Raw genomic sequence first — 26,624 nt, 5'->3', positions numbered from 1 at the left:
ATACCAAATTTGCTTTCTAGAATTTGCGTATATGCTTTCTAGGGTGAAAAATATGTACGACCCTAATACCGATTAAGATGGAACTTTATTGCAGCGATATAACATGTGTCACTCGCTCCTTGAAATTTTCTTTTATTCTATTAAGCCGTTTCCATGTCAACTGTTTTTGTTTTAAACGTTGATTGAAGAGCTTTAAATGTATGAATATTTTTACTAGTCGTGAAGTTGACAAAGTTTGACTCTTTGTCACAACTCTGCTTTTTAAAACAATAAAAAAAACTTTAGCGTATAGAGCGAGGCGTCGCGGAGGGAGAATTCCTATCATATATGGAATTCTGTTCGTTTTAAGTTTTAATGTCGCTCCTTACTTGAAGTTAAAAAAACTAATTTTTCATTTTAATTTTTGAATGTTTTTAAATTAATGCATGTTTTGATTTTGGCTCACCGCACATGAATAGTAAAAACAAAATTTTCATATTAATTTTTTTTTTGCAAAATGGCTTTCTCATAGTTTTGATTTGGCGATTTTGATAAAAAAAGGGGTGCGAGAGGAGGCCTTGTTGCCCTCCAATTTTTGTTTACTTAAAAATGCAACTAGATTTATTATTTTTGAATGAACGTTTTTGTCACTAATAAACACACGTATCTTACAAATTAACTTACGTAACAAACTTCCATATTTGTGCATTTTTATTACGTGTATGTGGGGTTTGCCCCCTCGTCAATGCCTCGCTCTTTACACTAAAACTTGAATTCTATCCCAAATCTTTAAAAATCACCCATGAATCACAAAGGCCGTAGAATAAATAGTTGAAATTACTAAAAATACATTAGTGTAAACAGAAAGATATTGCGGAGGAGACGGACCCCCTTATATACGTAATATTTTATGTTTGTTTTAAGTTTTAATGCTGTTCATTACTTCCAGGTGAAAACAAAAAATATTTATTTTCTCATTGTTTTTTTAAAATAGTGCTAGAGAATACTGTGTCCCCTATTATCTTTATCATGAAAAATTATCTATCCTCATGAAAAATTCCTCCATAGAAAGATACTCCCACGTAACCCACTTCCCCCGACCCACCTCCAACCCAACGCGAAAAAGTCTCCCTGAAAACTTCTGTACACTTCACAATAACCATTGCTATATCTAAACAATGATTAAAGTTTGTAACTTGCCACCCCTCCCCTGGGGACTGTGGGGATTAAGTCGCCCCCAAAGACATAGTTATTAGGTTTTCGACTAAGCTGAACAGAATGGCTATCTCAAAATTTGTATCTGGAGACTTAGGGGAAAAATGTGCGTGGGAGGGGGCTTAGGTGCCCTCCAATTTTTTGTCACATAGAAAGGGCACTAGAACTTTCAATTTCCGTAATAATGAGCCCTCTCACGACATTTTAGGACCACTGGGTCGATACGATCACCCCTGGAAAAAACAAACAAAAAACAAACAAATAAAAACGCATCCGTGATCTGTCTTCTGGAAAGAAATACAAAATTCCAGATTTTTGTAGATAAGAGCTTGAAAATCCTATAGTTGGGTTCTCTGATACGCTGAATCGGATGGTGTGATTTTCGTTAAGATTCTATGACTTTTAGGGGGTGTTTTTCCCTATTTTCTAAAATAAGGCAGATTTTCTCAGGCTCGTAACTTTTGATGGGTAAGACGAAACTTGATGAAACTTATATATTTAAAATCAGCATTAAAATACGATTCTTTTGATGTAACAATTGGTGTCAAGATCCGTTTTGTAGATTTTCTGTTGCTATTGAGCCGGGTCACTCCTTACTACAGTTCTTTACCACGGACTGTCTGACAAGAGCTCTCTAGGAAAACAGATATTTCTTGATGCAATAAAGCTACAAGACGATAAATAAACCAGACAGCGTATGAGGAATTACTTGCTTCAAATGTCATGTTTTTCGTATTTATGGAATGATGGTATGGGCCCAAGAAAAGAAGTAACAGGTTTGTTGAGCATGATTAGAGTAAGACTAGAAGAGCAAGAAACTGAGAAATGGTGACAATAAATAGGTCGAACTAAGGGTTCAGCATTATATAGGACAGTTAAATCTGGATATGGAATTAAAGTTTATTCAAGTTGAATATTCCAACTAAAAATATTACGCTATAGATCCGATGAGAGGAAACTGTCTGCTAATGGGGGAAGCAATTTTTGGCAATAACTTTACCGATTACGAAAAATACCAAGATTTATAAACAAATTTTTGATATAGATAACTTCGAAGACCACACTGCCTTCCATGACGAAAGTAAAACAGTTCAAAATAGGGATGATACATTTTATTGACAGTGAATAGATATAAAATTATTTAACTGGATATTTCGAACACATATACAGTGTTCATCATCAGCAGTAAAACTAAAAGGTTTTAGTTTTACTGCTGATGATGAACACTGTATATGTGTTCGAAATATCCACTTAAATAATTTTATATCTATTCACTGTCAATAAAAAGGTATCATCCCTATTTTGAACTGTTTGAACTTCCCCAAGAAATATACCCTCCTCCCAAAAAAATCGTGGATACAACCTTGGGTACTTATCCAGAACACACTCAAGAAGTTTGCTTTGTTTGGTCAGAGTATAACCAGTTTGTTTCTCGTATTCGGTTATAATTAGCTCATGCTTTCGTGAAAACTTCGATGCGTTTATATTTCAATTATTTATTTAATATATAAAGGTGATTAGGTATTTAATATAGTGCGTTATGGGCAACCTGCTTAATTCTTTCTTGTAGTTTCCATAATTTTGTTACTAAAGTATAATATTTTGTTTATATTTCATCATGATTAACCTAAGTTCAATTTTGATGCTAATCTGGTTCAGTATGAGCGCAATCAAAATTTGAATTTTTAGGCAATAAGAGACTGGACCTACGTAATTTCACCTCGAACTATTTACCCACCCCTTTAATTTTGTGATTTGAATGTACTCTGCCCGCTTCAAACCTTTGGTCATTAGGGATTCTAATTGATCACTTTCATCCCACCCATTTAAAATCTAAAATAAATTAGCGTGAAGAATCCTATGGTACAAAATAGTTGTTCCATTATTCAGCAGCTTGAGAACCGGTCCTGTGTGACCCAAAGAGGTATCCAGATCGGGGTCAAAAGCACAAATACAAAATCAACAATGACATACACCTAAATATGGGAAGAGATATCGTAGAAGCTATTGTTGAATAACATTGGCTCCAAAGGTACGTTATAGTATGATTACTTCAGGGAATCATTGCTTGTATGACAGGGATTAATATGCGGTAATATTGATCCAAATACTCTCCTACTAAAATATTGGAGAAGATGTCTAAATAAGAAAAAATACAACAAATACTCATGAAGAATACGAATGCGAAGAATGTGTGAACGGGTTCAAGGCGTTTACCCCTCGGAAAATACCCCCCACGTAAAATATGACATACCCCTAAAAATGGGAAAAGATATCGTAGAAGCTATAGATAAATAATCGTGGCTTCAAAGGTACGCAGAAAGTATAGGAGGGGAATAAGACAAAATAGGATTCAATATGTCACCTATTTTTATGGCATTTGGTATTAACCTAGTGAAATTAGCAATAGCAAATTCTGTCGGTCTGTCGGTCCCGGTTTTGCTACTTTAGGCACTTCCAGGTAAGCTAGGACGATGAAATTTGGCAGACGTATCAGGGATCGGACCAGATTAAATTGGAGATAGTCTGTTTCCCAATTTGACAATCTGGGGGGGGAGGAGTGGGGCCCCGTCAAATCGGAAAAAAATAGAAAAATTGAAGTATTTTTAACTTACGAACGGTTAATCAGATCTTAATGAAATTTGATGTTTGGAAGGATATCGTGTCTCAGAGCTGTTATTTTAAATCCCGACCGGATCTGGTGACATTGGGGGGGGGGAGTTAGAAGGGGAAAACCTAAAATCTTGGAAAACACTTGGAAGGAGAGATCGGGATGAAACTTGGCGAGAAAAAATAAGCACAAGTCCTAGATACATGATTGACATAACCGGAACGGATCCACTCTCTTTGGGGTAGTTGGGAGGCGGGTTAATTCTGAAAAATTAGAAAAAATGAGGTATTTTTAACTTACGAACGGGTGATCGGATCTCAATGAAATTTGATATTTAGAAGGATAGCGTGTCTCAAAGCTCTTATTTTAAATCCCGACCGGATCTGGTGACATTGGGGGGAGTTTAGGGTGGGGGAACCTAAAATCATGGAAAACGCTTAGATTGGAGGAATCGGGATGAACATTGGTGGTAAAAATAAGCAGAAGTCTTAGATACATGACTTACACAATTGGAACGGATCCGCTCTATTGGGGGGGGGGGGGTAATTATGAAAAATTAGAAAAAATAACGTATTTTTAACTTACGAAGGAGTGATCGGATCTTCCCGAAACTTCATATTTAGAAGAAACTCGTAACTCAGATCTCTTATTTTAAATCTCAACCGGGTCCAGCGTCATTGGGTGGGGGGTACCAGAAATCTTAGAAAATACTTAAAGCGGAGAGATCAGGATGAAACTGGATGGGAAGAATAAAAACCTGTCTAAGAAACGTGACTGATATAACCGGAGCGGATCTGCTCTCTTTGGTGGAGTAGAGGGGGGGGGGTAATTTTGAAAATTGAGGTATTTGTAACTTACGAAAGGCTGACAAGATCTTAATGAAATTTGATATTTAGAAGGACCTTGTGCTTTAAAGTTCTAATTTTAAATTCTGGCCAAATACTGTGACATTGGGGGGAGTTGGAGGGGAAAACTGGATTTCTTGGAAAACGTGAAAATTGGAGTATTTTTATTTTACGAATAGGTAACCGGATCTTAATTAAATTTTATATTTAGAAGGAATTCATGTCTCAGAGCTCTTATTTCAAATCCCGACCAGATCTTTTGACATTGGGGGGAGTTGGGGGGGGGGGGGAAATCTTGGAAAACACTTGGAGTGGAGGAATCGGGATGAAGCTTGGTAGATAGAATAAGCAAATGTCCTTGATACGTGATTGACGTAACCGTACTGGATTCGCTCTCTTTGGGGGAGTTGGGGGGAGGGGTTTAGTGATTTGGGGAGTTTGGTTTTTCTGGACGTGCTAGGACGATGAAAATTGGTAGGCGTGTCAGGGAGCTGCACAAACTGACTTGATAAAGTCTTTCTCCCAGATTTGACCATCTGGGGGGCTAAAGGGAGAGGAAAAATTAGAAAAAATTAGGTATTTATAACTTACGAGTGGGTTATCGGATCTTAATGAATTTTGATATTTAGAAGGACATCGTGACTAAGAGCTCTTATTTTAAATCCTGACCGACATTAAGCCTCTGATCAAACAGTTCGTGGTAACGAACTGTAGTAAGGAGCGACCCGGCTCAATAGTAAACAAAACTCTAAAAAATAGAATTTTGGTACCAATAGCTACATCAAAAGAATCGCATTTTAATGCTGATTTTAAATATATAAGTCTCATCAAGTTTAGTCATACCCATCAAAAGTTACGAGCCTGAGAAAATTTACGTTATTTTAGAAAATAGGGGGAAACACCTAGAATCTTATATAGATTCTTAATATAGATTATATAGATTATCATAGAATCTTAACGAAAATGACACCATCAGATTCAGCGTATCAGAGAACCCTACTGTAGAAGTTTCAAGCTCCTATCTACAAAAATGTGGAATTTAATATTTTTTGCCAGAAGGCAAATCACGGATGCGTGTTTATTTGTTTGTTTTTTTTTCCCAGGGGTGATCGTATCGACCCAGTTGTCCTAGAATGTTGCGAGATGGCTCATTCTAACGGAAATGAAAAGTTCTAGTGCCCTTTTTAAGCGACCGAAAAAATTGGAGGGCACCTAGGCCCCCTCCCACGCTAATTATTTTCCCAAAGTCAACGGATCAAAATTCTGAGATAGCCATTTTATTCAGCGTAGTCAAAAAACCTTATAACTATGTCTTTGGGGACGACCTACTCCCCCAGAGTCCCCGTGGGAGGGGTTACAAGTTCAAAACTTTGACCAGTGCTTACATATAGTAATGGTTATTGGGAAGTGTACAGGGGTTTTCAGGAGTATTTTTTGGTTGGAGGCAGGGTTTAGAAGAGGGGGATATGCTGGGGGAAAATTCCATCGAGGAATTTGTCACGGGGGAAGAAAATTTCCATGAAGGGAGCGCAGGATTTACTAGCATTACTTAAAAAAAACAATGAAAAAATAAATATGAAAAAGTTTTTTTTTTTCAGCTGGAAGTAAGCAGCAGCATTAAAACTTAAAACGAACAGAAATTATTACCCATATGAGGGGCTCACCTCCTCCTAATACCCCGCTCTTTACACTAAAGTATTTTTAGTAATTTCAACTATTTATTCTGTGGCTTTTGTGATTCAGGGGTCATTCTTAATGAATTGGGACAAAATTTAAGCTTTAGTGTAAAGAGGGAGGTACTGACGAGTACTGACGAAACCCCTCATAATAAAATCCCCTCGTAATAAAAACATGAGAATACAAAAGTTCCTTACGTAAGCTAATTTATAAGTTACGTATATCTTTTACAAAGTTCTAGTTGCCTTTTTAATTAACCGAAAATCGGAGGGCAACTAGGCTTCCTCCCCCGCTCTTCTTTTCTCAAAGTCATTCGATCAAAATTATGAGAAAGCCATTTAGCAAAAAAAAAAAAATAAATATACAAATTTCGTCTTAATTATTCCTCTGCGGAGAGCCAAAATCAAAACATCCATTGATTCAAAAACGTTCAGAAATTAAATAAAAAAAAAACAAGTTTTTTAAATGAAAGTAAGGAGCGACATTAAAACTTAAAACGAACAGAAATTACTCCGTATATGAAAGGGGCTTTTCCTTCTCAACGCCCCGCTCTTTACGCTAAAGTTTTTTACTGTTTTAAAATGTAGAGTTAAGAGAAAGAGTCAAACTTTAGCGTAAAGAGCGGGGCGTTGAGAAGGAAAAGCCCCTTTCATATAAGGAGTAATTTCTGTTCGTTTTAAGTTTTAATGTTGCTCCTTACTTTCATTACAAAAAACTTGTTTTTTTAATTTAATATTAATATAGGGAGAAAAGGGTATATTATTTGAAAACATTTAAAAAAATTCAATGATTTGGTCACACACTTCCGCTTCATTCAAAATCCATATAACGCACTATATAACCATATAACGCACCATAGGAAGGTACGTTAATCAAATACACCAGTGGATATTTGAAATTTCAATGTGTTTATAGTGTCCTTTTTTGTTATCTTTAGTGATTACTTTTTTTTTGACGGGCAATAAATGAATAAAAAATAATAATCAAATTAAAAAAAGGAAAGTTCTTGCTTCTTGCAAGCATTTGTCGGAAATAAAACTTAACCCTCAAACCAACCCAATAGCCTAGACGCTGACTGAGACAATGTTCCACATTATCTTCACTAACTACAGAAATCCACTTTTAGCAATTATGTAATGGCACGCTAGTGACGTGGAGTTGTAACCAGAAAAGAATATATTAAGCCAGCAAATTCAACAAAAAAAATGAAGCCGTTGGGCGTTTTGGCTAATATTCCCAAAATTATTGGCTAGGGTAATTCCAGCAAAAAAAGTTTTTGTATTTGTTTCAGCCCCTCAGTTTTAATATGTAAGAGCGATTGATGTAATACGATTCCTAAGATACTTGATTCACTTTCTCTAAAGGTGTAGTGCATCCTCTCCTTCCTCAAGTTATTTTAAAGACGCAAACTCATGACATAAAAAAACAAGGTTCATCATGACCTGAAGGTATACAAAACCATCCTTGAACAGAACTTTGTCACTAATAAAAAAAAAATAAAAAATATAGCATGCAGCTTGGTTTCAGAAATTTGTGGAGGGAAGAGGGAGTTACAGCCCATGATACCTAAAAAGTGTCATTTTATAAATTTAATATTTAAAATAATTTATGTAATCGTGGAGGGTTAGAGTTAGTTCCTCCTCCCAAGAAAAAAACATCAAATTCCTAAGTGGATGCCTCATTGGGATACACTCTCACAGAGGCGTACTAACATATTTTTTACTTACGCGTAGTTGTTCAATGGTGCTTCCCAATCGATATTCCAGATCACGGATGTAGTCAGTATCTTGATTTGATTTATCTGAAGCCAAAATTGCATAACGTCTCTACAGGAAAAAATAAAATCATGACTTAGCACTGAAAGATTAAAACTTACCACAAAATAACTCTACATATATGTTTATGAGCTTCGACAACCTTAAGAAAACTTAACAATCTTTAAACCTTAACAGAATGTTCCATAACAGTCTGCTAAATGGACTAAATACATACAGAATTACTTAGGAGAAGCGACATTGACACATGTTAAAAAAGATTATTGTGTATACCTATTATTATAAGTTTTTAATAAGATATCTCTTATTCCGACTGCAATCCCAGTGCTAAATATGTGCCAATTCATGGGGATACAGAGTAGCTAAATATATCCGATCAATTTATTTTAAGTATGCCAACTTTTTACAGAAATTGCCACTTTGGATTAGAAATACTCATGTTGTAGAAAAAAATTTAGTCTCACAGTACCACTTCAACAGGTAAATGATCGGCGTGATTGGTTTGCGGTGGGCATGGATGCTAATCATAGTTTATACCTTGCTATGGTGTAATTTAGTTTGTGGTGCCTCATGTGTTGTATATATTTAGTTAATGTGAATTTATTGGTTTATGTATGTAGGCTAATGTGGATTTGCAGTTTTTTCTTGCTTTCTTGTTTGTTTTCTTTTTTCCTTTTTGTATTATTTTATGCTCCATTTAAGACAATCCTTTTTTTGTCCTACAAATGGGAAATGAATTTATCATCATCATATATATATATATATATATATATATATATATATATATATATATATATATATATATATATATATATATATATATATATATATATATATTTATATTTATATTTCCAATTCGCTGGACTACATACGACTTGTCAGTTGTACCAAAACAACGCTATATTAATTTCACAATTGAACAAAATTAAGAGCTTTAAGCTTTGACAGATAACAGCAGTTGTAAGTATTGAATTAAGAAAAAAATTCTCAACATTAGCTAAATAAAGTGGCTTCAATTTTGGAAGTAAGAAACGTCAAACAGCCTCTTGATCCTGTTTTTACAGGAGAGTCAATATTCTTCATCTTCTAAAAGAGACTTCATCAACAATTCTAATGTGAGATGAACACCTTAGTGAAGTGGCATCATCCTGCTCACGGGAGCTATGTGATACCCTCTGATGCGAAAAATTTCATAACGATTGCAGCATCCGATTACACCTTGTATTAACTTGTTATTGAAAACATTTGTCTGTATTTGCTATTGCCCAAAAATTGTCAAACCCCTTGCCTTATCTTAGATCTTAGTTCCTCCACTGCCTCCAGAGGTACACAGGGGGTCGGTGAATAGCCTTCAATCTTCCCTCGTGTGAGCCGCTGCGTATACGTCTTCCCACTCTTAGTGGCTCTTCTGTCACGTTCATACGTCCTACGGAGCGTGTTCTTTGGTCTTCCTCGACGATGGGTTTCTTCCGCTTGTCAGTGGAGGAGCATTTTTGGGAGTCTAAAGATGTGTCCAAGATATCGCCATCTACGTTGTCATACAACAGTCGCCATATCTCGCTGGCCTGTGGGGTACGGATCTTGTCGTTGTTGACACAGTCTCTCCAACTGATTCTAATGATTCTACAAAGACAGCTATTCTCGAATGCGGGAAGGCGTTCCTCCTGTTCCGCAGTTAGCTTAAGGCATTCTACATTTTTCCCAATCAAATCCAAAACTTAGTGATCAAAGCAACATCTTCTGGTGAATATTATACCAGGCCCTTTTAACCATTACAGAAGCCCCTAGACACGACGTCTTCCTTAGTGCTTTAAGAATAAATGCACTTGTTCATAGATGAGTTGCTAAAACGTATCCCAATAAGAATTAAATCACTAAAACCTCCTCATCAAAGGGTTGGTTGTTAGGAAAGCCAACAGTTGGGAGCTTCTTGTCTTGAGTTCATAAAAGACAGCTTTGATCGACGTACCATCGCCATGTGGAATAACCTCCCAATAGGGATTATCTCAATAGAAAATTTTCTTAGTTAAATAAGATATGGTATAATAAATATCTAAAACTGAAATACAACCAGGATTACCAGTATGTCGACGTACGTTTGTACCGTGAAACATTTTTTTCAGTCATGACTGACTTCCAGTGTTTCCACTATTACGGATTTTTCCGCAGATATACGGAATTTGATGTGTTTCTATGGAAAAAATAACACAGTTACGGAATCTATAGAATATCTACAGAAAAACTAGAATTTTATTGAAAATGTCATATCTCTCCTTATAAATATTTCCCTGATTCACTAGGGAATTCAGCTACAAATTCCAATTTTTCGGCACGACGCCAATAGGCCGTCGTACCCAAACTTTGATACAGTCTGATCAGCGACTTATTTTGTCTTTGCTATTGGGCGTTGGTACTTTTGGCTATAAGGATTTGGGACAAAACCCTTACAAAAAAGAAAATTTTAGAAAATAACTGTAGACAATCTTGTAACTGTGAACGAATAGGAAAGAAAAACCAGCCAGTTTTCACAGTCATGAACTTCAACCAAGAGACTTTTGTGGTAACTACTGGCTTATGGAAAATTCTAATGAATCTGAAACGTCATCTACAGATTTTCTACGAAAAAAATTCCGACACTCAACGGATTATAAAAAGGAGCTAGTGGAAGGACTGCTGATGATTCATCCAACATACTACCCCTATGAAATACCATATATAAATACCCCTATAAAAATACAAATAGTGGATAAAGGCTAGCTGAATAACATATTTAGGTTAGACTGGGAATATTTTTCACTCTCTAGCTCATTTGTGAATAAAACCTGAAATTAAAATCAAGTAGAAATAAAAACCTTGTATTAAAATCAAGTAGATGTGGGCAGCAAGCCACGGCTAACTCTAGAAAAAGTCAAGACAGATACTCCGATTGAGTGAGACGCAAATCTGGTATAAGCTCTTATTAGGATTGTAAAAAAATGATGTCAGTTCATTTGTTAATAGATAAGTCAATCTATGATCCATCCATTCGGTAGGGACTGCAGTAGGTTTTTTTTTTATTTGGTAGGGACTTTATGTGAGGGAATGACGAGTCAATTTCTAACAGAATGGATGGAGGAGGAGCAATCGTAAATTGTTGCTGTGATGAGTCGTGAGCAGTATTTACCATTTTCATTGTAACTATTCATCAAGTTGAATACGGATTTTTCTTCCGCTGCTTTCCGGTTGCAAAATTTCGGTTGATTATTCAACGTTTCTTAAAATTAATAATCATTATTTGCATATTGCTGTGATTTGAAATTGAATTTTTAGTTGGGGATAATTTTCTTGCAATACTTTTAAAGTAGCTTATGAGAATGAACAACACAACTCAATGGTGAGGTAAAAATTTCAAGCCAACCTTGAGCCTATAAGATCAGCTCACCACAGGGACATTCAATTCATCACGCTCTTACTTCAACCCCGAAAACATCCGGGTGGTTAAAGGAAACCCAAATTCAACTGCATTTTGTAGCATTGACTAGAAAGGCATGCTACTGATTGACATATATCTCATGCTATATAAGAGGCCCAGTATTAAGTACTTTGTTTTTAAGCCTGTAAAAATCACAATAATCATTCGCAAACTCTTAGAGCTGCTTTTTGTGGATGAGTCAAAAGAAAACTGTAGTGTTCCGCTATACCAGTTTGGGTTTCAGAATAAAGTAAGGTGTTAGCACTGTAATCTAGGTGATGTGTAGTTTATGTGTAGGAGGCTGAAACGGCTGGATAAAATCTTATTGTACAACTAAACGATATTACTCACTCATCTTGTTACAAGGGGCCATTCTCCGTGATACGGAAAAAGATGATTTTTTATTTATTTATGAGTTAAAACACGCGTTAAAATCGTAGACTTCCAGATGTTAAAACCAACCAAATTATCAATAATGGCTCGCGATCCATAAGTCACACTTACTTGTCCATGTAATCTATAGAATGGCCAGGATAGTTTAATCTCTATCTATGAAGGTATATGTGAAGGTGTTATTGTCATTCTCAGAATAAGTCGGGTTTCTCTACACTTGTCCAATTGGGATTTTATTTTGGAAAAGCCCGTTGAATGTCATTCTCTTGTTCTTCTGATTGGGCCTTCTTTAAAGCAAGCTCGTTGGCACCTTAGACATATTTTTGATGTGGACTAAAACTCTATTCTCCATAAAAAAATAAAATAAAAAAAACATACATATACTTGAATAAACAAAGTCCTACTCAACTGAGTAAACCAAATCCTGTCTCTCGTATACTCAGAAAAATGTTTACACTAATACTTAGAAGAAAACTTGATTCAGTATATTCTATTGATGAAAAATGTTTAAAAAGCTAACACCATATACTGATTAGCATTAGCTCATTCATATAAAATAGCCAGCCCAGAAATTTTTTTATCGAAAATTATTTCGAAAGAAAGCCACAAAATCTGTTTTATTAGCGGTAAGCTCATTATAGTCACTGATGCACGGAGTAGTATGTTTGTGACTATTCTAAAGACTAAAAATACAATCTTTGTAATTTTTTCTACTAAAATTTTAGTGTTCCTTTTTTCTCTCTTTTGTACTCCGTCTCGATATACTTTTTGTATTGTTTGACAGATTTGAAATAGATACATAAATAACTAATATATATATATATATATATATATATATATATATATATATATATATATATATATATATATATATATATTAGCTGTTGGGGTGGCGCTTCGCGCCACCCTAACACCTAGTTGGTGGGGCGCTTCGCGCCACCCTAACACCTAGTTGGTGGGGCGCTTCACACCCCCAAGCCCCCCCGCGCGCGTAAGTCGTTACGCGCCATTGTAGTTGTGTCCCTGTGTCCCACCTGTGAATAGAGATAGATATATATATATATATATGTTTTTAACTACGTAAAACATGCGAATATACAACATTCTTCGCTGTCCCATTGTCTGTGCATATAAATAGATTGTCAGGTTTACTGACTCTTGAACGTGCAACATATAATTGTCCATGAGAAAAACAATCCGTATTCAGATCTATACCTCATTATTCTAATGATGTGTCCCTGTGTCCCGGTCGTCATTTGTGTCCCGGTATCCCAGTTTGTAATTTCTCTTTGAGTGTCCCGGTCGTCATTTATATTCCCTGTGTCCCGGTCGTCATTTGTGTCCCAATCTGTAATTTCTATTCGAACAATCCCTGTGTCCCGGTCGTCATTTATATATCCCGCCTGTGCCCCCGGCGTCCCCGTTGTAGTTGTGTCCATTTATATTCCCTGTGTCCCGGTCGTGATTTGTGTCCGGGTTTCCCAGTCTGTAATTTCTCTTTGAGGTTCCCGGTCGTCATTTATATTCCCTGTGTCCCGGTCGTCATTTGTGTCCCGGTGTCCCGGTATACAATTTCATCAGTTGACAAACATGACGTCAGTCGACAAACAACTTCATGACGCATACAGCTCAATCCTTATAATGACGTCAGTCGACAAACATGACGTCACTCGACACATACACACGCACACACACACACAGACAACTTATTTTTATACTTATTTTAAGTATACACGGATAACTTATTTTATATATATATATATATATATATATATATATATATATATATATATATATATATATATATATTTGTTTCACTGTCAATCAAAAAGTTTCATCCCTATTTTGAACTGTTATATTTTCGTCATGGAAAGGCAGTTTGGTCTTCGAAGTTATCAACAAGTATGTACAGAAAAATTTGTTGCGACTTTGTGCGAATCCTACATGATGCAAATCTGTATAATCAAATTGTTTTGGAGGCGATAAACTGTAACTTTAACGCGTCTATTTTAGTATAGAAATGAATTTCGGCTGAAGTATTGTTTAGAGACATATTGTTGAGATTTTTTGATTGCAAGCGAAAAACGGAGAAAATACTTAATGTGTTTAAAAGGCTGTTTCTGGAGAAAAATTGGCTCTGCAAGGTCCTTAAACGAACCTTTTTATGAGATAAAAAATGACAGTGTCTTATGTATTGCCGAAAAAGCGAAAGTAATTCCGCTGTTTTGGCCATTCCATTGTATTCTATTGTGGCCATTCCATTGTATTCTATTTGTTTAATGTGTTTATTTGTATTATTTGTTTATTGTGTTTATTTCTATTGTATTCTTATTCTCATTCCATTTTGTTTCTATAAAGAAGCGTATCAGTGCTTTTGTTGATCTTTCTTTTTTTGTGAATATGAAACTAGTATTTTAAGCAGAGAATTAATTCTAAAATTTATGATTTTTTAAATTTTTTATGGAATAGCTTGTTTTCATAGAGAAAGAAAAAAGAATCGAGGCCAGAGTACAAAATTTCATGATCAGATTCCGCCATTAACGGCGACTCACACTGTATGTTTTGAATAAGATATTCCAGAGTAATTATTAGAATAAATATGTTTTAGAATAGATATATATTCTGAATATGAATAATATACTGTAGAATAAGAAAATAGAATAAATAAACACCAACTGGCAAAAATCTGGCATCTATTTAATGTTTCTATCTTTATTCTCATAATGTATCTTTTCTTTTGCCATGGCTAAATGCGATACCTACTAGCAGTTTACATACAATGACTTAATTAGCTTTCTTATTTACTTTTGAAACGTTTTTAGTTTTAAGTGTGTTACTCCATTTCCCTTGAATATAAATTATAAATATCTGTACTTCCTTAAAATATGTATATTTACATCTATAATATATCAAATATCTATGCTTATAATTTAAAATATCTATACTTAAATAAAAGTTGAATAATTAAGTTAACTGGGCTTCAAGAGCAATTTTTTTAATAGAAAATATTGTAAAACAGGAATTCGCCCCAGGGGTACAGGTTGTGTCCTCCTGTCGTCCTTTTTTCGGCTAAAGTTGAAAAGCAAATGAAATGTCCAAATCACAACTTTTTGATAACACAGATGTCTCTCTCGTATATAACTGTGGTCAATAATTTTGACAGGTTTTGATGGGTTAGAACAGATCTGAGAATTAAGGTTAAGAAGACTTTGTTGCTTGAACTAAGAAAAAATGTAGTGGAAGAATGATGTTAGGTAATTAGAAAGTTGACAAAAACGGATTACTTTTACTAAATAGGTTGTAATATTAATAGTAAAGAAGGTGGATGAAGTGAAGACTTGGAAAGTACAGAAGGGGCAGGGTGGTTTTGGAAAGTTCAGAAGGACGGGAAGAAAAGTCTCAGAACTAAGGTTAGGATTCTAGAACCCGCTGTAACATCTGTCTTTAAGTATGATCCTGAAAATTGGGGGGGGGGGGGGTGAAAATTAAAGGAGGAAAGGTTTTGCTTTCAGAACGAATTAATATACACTCAAATATCACATATTCAGCGTTTTTCTCACAGTTACTTCGTTATGCAAGGATTTGTAGTAATTATATTGATTTTAAAAATAGATGTAAAATCTTAAGCCAAAAATTGATATCAAGAGGTTTTTCTGCAAATAAATTAACTTGGCAATTTAAAAAATTTAGTTTTCATTATAACGAACTTTTAAATAAATATCAAAAGAATTATCTAGAAATACTTAAAGAAATTTTTAACTAATTTCGGAGGTTCGAGAAATGTTGTCACAGCGCCATTTATTTTGAATTGTGTTTCTAATTGAGCAGATTTTTTAAAAAATTAGCCACATGGTAAAGATGAAGTCTATGATTGTTTAGTTCATTCAGGTTTTTTGCAATGTGTTAATATTTGTGATTTGGTAAAATTTATAATATTTAGTTTACCTATTGTTGCTAAAGGGAGGGATATATTAACAAGATAAGCTTGTTTTGGTTTTACTTGGTTGTTTTACATTTGCTGTTTTTTTTTCATAGGCATGTATTTTGGGGGTGATACCTGACGCGGGGATGCCATGGATATTCTGTGGTAGCCACGACACTGTGCTGGGTAGAGAATTTAGAGTGGCGAGACCCTATGTGGGCCGGTGTATTCTCCTGATGAGCCCTTGTGTTGGGTGTTGCCTCTGAATTATTTGTCTATATTGTTTTTTCTATTATTCGGTAAATGACGACTTATACTTATTGACGACATGACTGCCTGTCCATGGATTATTCTTTATGGTTGATTGTGTGTGGCTATGCTGTTTGACCTATGTGATTGTATGGATGAGTAGGGTTAAGGCCTCATTCAAGTGCTGGTCTATATTAATCACTAATTTAGGAAAACAGTCTTCCTTTTCTCCTTCTGTCTCTTCTTCTTTTTTTTTTTTTTTTTTTTTTTTTTTTTTTTTTTTTTTTTTTTTTTTTTTGTGCTGTAGCATTGGTGATTTCTCTTTTCATGATATATATATATATATATATATATATATATATATATATATATATATACCTTTACATTTCCTTCATATAAAAATCTCCCTGCATTTTGGAGCCTAATTCAAAAAACAAAAAATACATTTCGTCATCCGTCTTTCCTAGAAATCAATGGAATGACACAATAGAGAATGCACTCTAAAAAAATACATTCGTGAAATGAAATAAAACGTAAAAAATAATGCTTAAAATTAAAGAGCGATCAAGAGATGCGTTTAAACAATTATCAAAACCATACCTTCAAGATCAAGTGTTCCTGCTGAAGGGTACTCAGTTGCTTCTTGACAGATTGATACTTTTTCTGAAGCGATTCCAATTGCATCTCCGCTTGTTGCCTCCGATCTTCCACTTCAGAAAATAATGAATTTCCGCGTGCTGATGGATCTGTATTAGATAAGCGTTCAGCATCTAAAAGCGCTTGTAGACCCAATATTTCTTCGTTTCTTTCCTAAATAGAAAAAAGTCACCATAAACTAAAGTCAAGACCGTAAACAAATTTTAAAAAGAATGAAATCTTAATTATTCCCCTTTTTACTCAAAATAACTTTATAACATTAAAGAAAGGAATGGAAATTAGTTGGTTCAGGCATATTTACCTTTAAAAAAAAATTAAAGTTATTTCTATAATTTCCTAGATTTGGTGCCGCCTGCTTATTTTTTACCTTGGTAGCTCCCATGGATCACCCCCTTCTCGACTGCAACTTCTTAGTTGAAGAGGAACTCAAATTCCAAGGAGCTACGACAAAAACGCGGTTCTTGTTATCAGGAAATGTCCGATTACGTGGGTGAAGATATCTCCCCACTAGGAGAGTATCAAAAAGCGTACCATATGTTAAGGAAAAATTGGCTATTTTAATTGTTTTTACTCTTGGTCTGGCGAAAAACGGAGATACTCAAATGGTTCCTTGATCCATTTTGATAGCCCGGCACGATAAAAAACAATAGCCTAGTACACTTGAGACTATTCGGAAAAACAAATCAAATCAAAGATTCAGGTTTCATGGGCGAGACAATTTTCAAAGAAGAATAGATTTGAAACCCCTAGTGGGTCTGACTGAATGCTTTGCACAGATCTTACTACTATTTTTCTGCTTATAAATAAAGAGTAATACACTTAAATATAACCAGAATATTTGTGGACCAAGCTGCGCGAAGAGAATAAGCCGTTAATTAAAGATGATGTAATGTCAGTTATACAATCGGGGATGCATATAATTGGTGGGTTACCGCGGAGACCAGGATTGAACGAAAATTGATTGGAGAGTCCACAAAGTTTACGTTAAAACCTCCCATTATGATTAACTGACACAGTTATTTCAGTATTTATAGAAAAGTTTCCTAGAAAAGCGGTAAAAAACCACCAAGAGAATAACAAATATTACCTAGAACTAAAACAACTCCATAAGGCCTACTTTAATAAGCAGCGACTCAAGCAGTGGCGGTTCTGGCCTCTCTTGCGCCGAGGGCCAAATTTTGATTAGCCCCCTCCAACCTGTCTTTCCAAAATTATCAAGCCAAATTTCAACAAAATCTTCATTTATAGACACATTCTCATTTATTAACGAAATTTTCTATTTATCTAAATATGTCTTATTATTTTTTTTATCAGTTTTTTTATTTTTATTTTATATATACTAAATCAACCCTTGGACCATAAATTCGAAGATAACCAAGGAAATTTAATGGCATCTTATAACTAGAATTAAGAAAATTGTCTTACAAAGGTCTGGAGACTGTTGCAGGTAGCGATGTAGACGAGTATCACTGGTTATATAGCTAAAAAATGGGTATAACATTTCAAATAAGACAGTAGACCAACAAACTTTTAGAAGTGAAAAAACCTGAGGAAAACAAAACTAGACCTACGTTGCCAGAGCAACGTGAAGTATTGCGGCAACCTTTGTCCGACTTCGCCAAATACAGTGTTGCGAGAGCAACACTTTGGTTTTGTTCCTTTGCTATCGGTTAAACGCTGAAGTTGTCAGCCTATCGAAGCTTTTAAAACGTTATGTTCAAAGAAGAACGCGATCAGTAATCACACGATCAAAGGCTATTCCTCAGCGTTGAAAAAACAACAATAACAAAAGAATATCGAAAGAAGGGACTAAATTTAATTTGCAACCAGTTGAACCTTATCCTTATCAATCGTAGACATCGTTACGGATGAAAACTTGAAATAGTATCTTATATGATCTAGTTGCTATTATAAAGCTATCCGTAACTATTCAGGATCAAAATGCCATAGATGAAACTCTATTAATTATTACGAAACTGCGTCGTTGTTTTACGTTATCGTTTGTACCCGTTGTGTAAACACTTAATTCTAGGTTACAGTGAGTATGGGAAGGCTACATCCACTAGCAAAAGTTACAAACCCCTCTTCACTAAAGATGATTGTAGCCTAACAGACGATAATTACTTACAAGTCCCCTACATGTCTTACCACTGGAACCAACTCGGTCTTACCATCAAATACACTGGAAACAAATAATAGGTACACCAATTAGGAAAATTTGCAAACCCCTCATTGCCGAAGATGATCATGAACTAAAAGCTGACCTTTCCTTACAAGTCCCCTACATGTCTCACAATTGGTATCAGCCTATTTTTGGTTTCAGTGTATACCCTACTACTGAAGTTGTCAACCCCTTGAAACTTTCAAACTAATATATCTCATGAAGGAATTTTTGTACCGAAAAAATGGATGACAACTTTGATCAGCTCATCAAGAGCTATCGATTGCCGTCGAAAAAAAAATTCTATCTGTCTTACTTCAAAAGTTGATTTTTTTTGCCGTAGGCAAACTTTTTAACGTCATCACTTAGAAAGGAGCAAAGGATAAACTCCAATTTCTTTAGCAATGACAGAACTTTTTAAGTTTAAGAGGCACATCTGATAACATTTCTCTATCTCAATCCCAAGTCCGAAAAAACAAAAGATAAACCCAGCCGAAATCACAGCTGCACTTTCGGGCCCGTGGGAAAATGCTGCTTTTTTGCTTCTGTAAATTTTTCTATTTATCACTCAAAGAAGATATATTGGCTGTGGGGCCGGGTAACTGCCGAATATATTTAACACTTATAGATTTTAGTCCATCTTCAATTTGAGAGTGATGGCTGCCTGCTTGCCTGCTAGAACGGAGCTTTCCACTCGAAAGCAGAAACATGGTTTGATGAAACGAAAGCTTGGCTGCACAACTTCAGATACTTCTCTCTGACATAGGCTACATAACCCCACTTCACTTCGCACACCATAGGCTCTGGCTCACGGACAAGCAAAACCATCCTTTTTGGCCCCAGGCAAGAGTTCTGCGGAGCTTTCCAAAATGTAATGCCATATTCATCAATCCGGCCTGAGGTCCACACTTTCCGTAAAAATCACACAGGTTAGACCCTTACCAGTTTCCAGGAATGAGCCAACATCGGCGGCATAGAAAAAAAAAGGGGACAAAACCAAAATGTTGCTCTCGCAACACAATTAATATTAGCCGGGCTGACAACTCTGACACAGGGTACATACCTCCACTTCACTTGGCACACCATTGGCTCTGGCTCGTGGACAAGCAAAAACCATCATTTTTGGCCCCAGGCAAGAGTTCTGCGGGGCTTTCCAAAATGTAATGCCATATTCATCAATCCGGCCTGAGGTCCACACTTTCCGTAAAAACCGCACAGGTTATACCCTTACCAGTTTCCAGGAATAAGCCGACATCGGCGGCACAGAAAAAAAAAAAAAAAAAAAAAACGGGACAAAACCAAAGTGTAGCTCTCGCAACACAAAAACTGAAAAGACACTAAGATTCTTACTTGAGACAATTTGCATCGTACATGTCAAATGTTTACAAACATTGATGTAAAAGATATTATTGCTATGAAAGTAAAAAAAAAACTAATTATCATTAAGTTCCTAAAGTTATATTTCATGATAACTGGCAAAAATTGATACAGAAATGACATGAAAAGTGACATACAAAATTTAAATTAAAAAACAATGAAAGGAGACAAGCGTCAATATAAATATAAGAACATGATAAAATAAAAAAAAAAAATCTTAAAATAACAGACTCGTGCCAAGAATTTCCTTTTCGTACGCGAGTTTCACATGCTAGAACATGCTCATAATCAAACCAAGCTTTATTTGTAAGTTCACACCACTCTTTCGACAGATTTTAAAATACAAACAGACCTGACTTTGCCATCTTATTTTCAGTAGTAAAAACTTGATGAGTATTCTTTCTAATTAACATTCTATTAGAACGGGAAATTTGTACATTTTTACTTTGAACAGCAGGTAAACAGAACCAATAAGCCATTAAGATGTCTATTTTAGTGAAATTCTGCAAGCACTTTATCTCTATCACCTTTTCATTAACTTTACCTGTTAAGTTAATAGTGGGGTCGGAATTCACAAAAGAGAAAATTAAGGCACTGGGTCTTGTTCACACACTATTCTGTACCCAAATAAATTTAATTTTCAAGCAAATTCACTGCATTGTGAAGTACATTTAGCGTTATTTTTATTTTCAAATTTAGCTTTATATTTAGGAGAAATGTGTAATCCCTTTTACGTGGGCAATGATCCTTGACAGATTCAAGCCTTAAAGAATAATTCATCAGCCCTTTTTGGACAAGTAACTAAAATTTATATCAGAAAAGTCAGCAGAATTTTCTTTACTGGCGAAGTTTTTGATGGTGCTTATTCCCTACCTTAATTTCACAAGGGAGTTCGGATATGTGTTTTATTTATGTTATAAACAATCTCATATGTTTGTTTGTTTTGTTTTATTAGTGACAAGAACACAAAACGATAGCGCAATATAATTGAGTTTTAGCTTCCCCTCTATCCTCCAAGACTGATATTTTGGTAAAACCACGCCTTACTGTAGATATATAATGAAACAGATTTTCCTGCGAGATCTACCCTTAGAAAGAAAATAACATCAAATGAACAAAACAAGGGCAAAAATGTAGTTTTCAAAATCTAGGGGGACAATTTTGTTGTTTTTCATCCCTTTTCAATAAAAAAAAAATACTACAAACAAGAGCTAAAAGCTCATATGGCACTTGTGACGAGGTCGGAAGAGCCAAGAGCTCATATAGTATGAGCTCTAGCAAAATTCTAAGAATCAGTAGATTGCTTTAAAAGGAAAATCAAAGGCTTAATGCCAATCGAGATTTAAAATAAGGCCTCTGAGTCACGGGGTCCTTCTAAATATCAAAATTCATTAGGATCAGATAACCCACTCGTAAGTTAAAATACCTGAATTTTTCTAATTTTTTCTCTCCCTTCAGCCCCTTTGATGGTCCAATCGGGAATAACGACTTTATCAAGTCAATTTGTGCAGCTCCCTGACACGCCTACCTGTTTTCATCGTCCTAGCACGTCCAGAAGCACCAAATTCGCGAAGTACTGAACCTCACCCCCTAACTCCTCCAAAGAGTTATCCAAGCGAATCCAGTCCGGTTATGTCGATCACGTATCTTCGATATTTATAAGCGTTTTCCAAGATTTCCGGTTTAACCCTCCAACTCTCCTCAATGTCAAAAGATCTGGTCAGGATTTAAAATAAGAGACATGAGGGTTCAAATGTCTGAGAGACATTTGAATCTGAGACATGGGTTTCTTCTAAATATCAAATTTCATTAAGATTCGGTCACCCGAATCTTAAAAAATACCGTTAAAAATACCTCAATTTTTCTAATTTTTCCAAATTAACAACCCCCAGCTCCCCCAAAGAGAACGGAACCGTTCCAATTATGTCAATTTTGCATCTATAACTTGTGCTTATTATTTCCATCAAGTTTCATCCCTATCTCTCCACTCTAAGCGTTTTCCAAGATTTCCGGTTTCCAAGATTTCTGGTTCCCTCTCCCCCCCCCAACCCTCTATGTCCCCGGATCCAATTAGAATTGAAAATGGAGCATCTGAGACATAAGAGTCTTCTACATATCAAGTTTCATTAAGATCCGATCACCCATTCGTAAGATAACTCGATTTTCACGTTTCCCAAGAATTCCGGTTTCCCCTCCGACTCCCCCCAATGTCACCAGATCTGGTTGGGATTTAAAATAAGAGTTCTAAAGCACAAGATCCTTCTAAATATCAAATTTCACTAAGATCTGATCACCTGTTCGTAAGTTAAAAATACCTCATTTTTTCTAATTTTTCCGAATTACTCTCTCCCCCCAACTCCACCAAAGAGAGTGGATCCGGTCTGGTTATTTCAGTCACGTCTCTTGGACTTCTGCTTAGTATTTCCACCAAGTTTCCTCCTGATCTCTTCGCTCTAGGCGTTTTCCAAGATTTCCTGTCCCCCCAATGACACTGGATCAAGTCAGGATTTAAAATAAGCGATCTGAGTTACGAGGTCCTTATAAATATGAAATTTCATTAAGATCCGATAACTCCTTCGTAAGTAGACAATACCTAATTTTTTCCAATTAACCCCCCCCCCCAACTCCTCCAAAGAGAGCGGATCTGTTCCGGTTATGTCAATCACCAGCTTATTCTTCCCACCAAGTTTTATCCCAATCCCTCCACTCTAAGCGTTTTCCAAGAATTTAGGTCCCCCCACAACTCTCCCCAATGTCACCGCATCCGGTTGGGATTTCAAATAACAGCTCTTAGACACGATATCCTTGTAAACATAAAATTTCATTAAGACCCGATCACTCCTTCGTAAGTTAAAATACCTCATTTTTTCTAATTTTTCGGAATTAACCCCCCCCCCCCAACACACCCAAAGAGAGTGGATCCGTTCCGGTTATGTCAATTACGTATCTAGGACTTGTGTTTATTTTTTCCCATCAATTTTCACCCCGATTCCTCCACTCTAAGCGTTTTCCAAAATTTTAGGTCCCCCCAACTCCCCCCAATGTCACCGGATCCAGCCGGGATTTCAAATAAGAGCTCTGAGACACTATATCCTTCCAAACTTCGAATTTCATTAAGATCCGGTCACTCCTTCGTAAGTTAAAAATACCTAATTTTTTCTAATTTTTCAGAATTACTCCCCTCCCCCCCAACTCCACCAAAGAGAGTGGATCCGGTCCGGTTATGTCAGTCACGTCTCTTGGACTTGTGCGTATTATTCCCACCAAGTTTCATCCTGATCTCTCCGCTCTACGCGTTTTCTAAGATTTCCTGTCTCCCCAAATGACACTGGATCCAGTCAGGAGTTAAAATAAGAGATCTGAGTTACGAGGTCCTTATAAATATGAAGTTTCATTAAGATCCGATAACTCCTTCGTAAGTTAAAAACACCTAATTTTTTCCAATTAACCCCAACTCCCAACTCCTCCTCCGCTCCTCCAAAGCGGATCCGTTCCGGTTATGTCAATTCTTCCCTCCAAGTTTTATCCCAATCCCTCCACTCTATTTGTTTTCCAAGATTTTAGGTCCCCCCAACTCCCCCAATGTCACCAGATCCGGTCGGGATTTCAAATAACAGCTCTTAGACGCGACATCCTTGTAAACATCAAATTCCATTAAGATCTGATCACTCCTTCGTAAGTTAAGATACCTTATTTTTTCTTAGATAACTTCGAAGACCACATTGCCTTTCCATGACGAAAGTAAAACAGTTCAAAATAGGGATGAAACCTTTTTATTGACAGTGAACAGATATAAAATTTAACTGGATATTTCGAACACAAATATAGTGTTCATCATCAGCAGTAAAACTCCTGCTGATGATGAACACTGTATATGTGTTCGAAATATCCAGTTAAATTTTATATCTGTTCACTGTCAATAAAAGGTTTCATCCCTATTTTGAACTGTTGTACTTTCCTCATTTTTTCAAATTTTTCGAAATTAACCCTCCCCCCCAACACCCCCAAAGAGAGTGGATCCGTTTCGGTTATGTCAATTCCATATCTAGGACTTGTGTTTATTTTTTTCCACCAAGTTTCATCCCGATCCCTTCACTCTAAGCGTTTTCCAAAATTTTAGGCTCCCCCCCCAATTTCACCAGATCCGGCCGGGATTTAAAATAAGAGCTCTGAGACACGATATCCTTTCAAACTTCAAATTTAATTAAGATCCGGTCACTCCTTCGTAAGTTAAAATACCTCATTTTTTCTAATTTTCAGAATTAACCCCCCCCCCCTAACCCCCCAAACAGAGCAGATCCGTTCTGGTTATGTCAATCACGTATTTAGGACTTCTGCTTATTTTCCAACCAAGTTTCATCCCGATTCCTCCACTCTAAGCATTTTTCAAGATTTTATGTCCTCCCTCCAACTCCCTCACTGTCACCGGATCTGGTCGGGATTTAAAATAAGAGCTCTAAGAAACTATATCCTTCCCAACATCAAATGTCATTAAGATCCCATCACCCGTTCGTAAGTTAAAAATACTTACATTTTTTCTATTTTTTTTCAAATTAGCTAAAAGTTTCAATTTACAATATAATGAGCTCTCCCAAAGTTTGTACAACCACCCTTTCCCTAAAAACCTAATATACCTCCTGGGCATAACCTTTAACTCTTGCCCCCCAGGCTCTGGTGTGTTTTGTCAACTCCGTAGGTTTCTATATGATCTTTGTACTATTTTGAACAAATAAACTATCTCATAATTTTGATTGGATGCATTTGGGAGCCCCCCCCCCCCAATCCCTCCAGATGGTCAAATCGGAAAATTTTCTATTTCTAATTTAATCTGGTCCGGTCCCTGATACGCCTTCCAAATTTCATCGTCCTAGCTTACCTGGAAGTGCCTAAAGTAGCAAACCCGGGACAGATCGACAGAATTTGCGATAGCTATATGTCACTTGGTTAATACCAAGTGCCATAAAAACCAATTTTTTAAAGAAAATTCCTAGTAATCAGTTTTTGTCTAAATCTGCGGTGGGTAAGGGAGAAAAAAATCTTGATGGGACATAATATCAAATGAACAAAACACCTTTAAAAGTTTCAGCAGTGTAACGTTTTCTTTTTGCTTCTCTAGTAGAGATTCATTATTCTCCTTGAATTCCTCTTTCAATATGTCGTACATACTTTGCATTTGCTTTATCACTGTCTCTTTCCTTAAAATCTCTTCTTGTAACTCCATTCGTTTTGAACGTTCTGCTTCGCACTCGCTCTAAAATGTAATAAATCACGTAAGACAATACCCAAATTAAGTAAAATACAGAAAAGGTCATACCAAAGAAGTGAATAAAATTTCTGTCAGCCATTTCATTTCCATTTCATAAAATTCCATTTCAAAAGCTGAGCAAGAATCACTTGCTGACCAGATAGTTATTGATAGGCTTTAATACAAGTACTAAATTGTACTAAATTTAATTTAGTACAAGCAAAATATTTATATGGTTTAAATATCAAAAGTTGCAGGGCTTCAACCCCACCCCTCCGTTTCCCAAATCTCCAAAAACTAAATTGTGCATTAGATAACTTCGAAGACCACACTGGCTTTCTATGACGAAAGTAAAACAGTTCAAAATAGGGATGAAACATTTTTATTGACAGTGAATAGATATAAAATTTAACTAGATATTTAGAACACATATACAGTGTTCATCATCAGCAGTAAAACTCAAGCATCAGCAGTTTTACTGCTGGTGATGTACATTGTATATGTGTTCGAAATATCCAGTTAAATTTTATATCTGTTCACTGTCAATAAAAAGGTTTCATCCCTATTTTGAACTGTTTTACTTTCGAAATTGTGTATTTTGGAAAATACAACTTTTTCAAGAAACAAAAAATCCTTTTTACGCCTAAATTCCCCCCTCCCCTCTAAAAAATACTACAGACTTGCTATTGCTTGAAAAAATCACTGCCCACCCTAAAAGTCACAATTATCGTTTTTAATCTTTAATATTTATGTAAATGATTTTCTTGTGGAAGAATCAAATTTTGGAATGGTGGAAACCGGCAAGTGGTCTCATATTCAGGAGCTTCAACCTCACTCCCGCCACTTTCCACAAGATACCAAAATGAACAAAGTGCCAAATTTCACGCTTCATATAAAATATGACGTCTTTATGACAATTTCTTTTTTTTACACCTAAAGTCTCCTCTTCCCCCACCCAGGCCTGTTTTGCAAAACTTTCACTACTTGAAAAAGGTTTAAATGAGCCACAGAAAAAAGGCCTTTTCATAAACATTAATAAACGGGTTGTTTTTAAACCAAAGAAATAG

At 35.8% G+C, this 26,624-nt stretch overlaps 1 protein-coding gene across 4 annotated transcripts in view; it reads right to left on the bottom strand.

The window, feature by feature from the left end:
* The window catches only part of LOC136042125 (protein Spindly-like), a 97,474-nt gene that overhangs the window by 10,547 nt on the left and 60,303 nt on the right, over window positions 1-26,624 (bottom strand). For all 4 annotated transcript variants that reach the window (XM_065727032.1, XM_065727031.1, XM_065727034.1 and 1 more), the window contains exons 6-8: window positions 25,384-25,563; window positions 16,718-16,927; window positions 8,055-8,153 (exon numbers count right to left, since the gene is read on the bottom strand). In XM_065727032.1, coding sequence (XP_065583104.1) covers window positions 8,055-8,153; window positions 16,718-16,927; window positions 25,384-25,563 — 489 coding nt within the window. The remainder of the gene's footprint in view (window positions 1-8,054; window positions 8,154-16,717; window positions 16,928-25,383; window positions 25,564-26,624) is intronic.

Source organism: Artemia franciscana, unplaced genomic scaffold (assembly GCF_032884065.1).
Source record: "Artemia franciscana unplaced genomic scaffold, ASM3288406v1 PGA_scaffold_67, whole genome shotgun sequence".
Classification (NCBI taxonomy): Eukaryota; Metazoa; Arthropoda; class Branchiopoda; order Anostraca; family Artemiidae; genus Artemia; species Artemia franciscana.
Note: the sequence above shows the minus strand (reverse complement) of the source record. Positions and strands in the feature narration are given on the sequence as shown.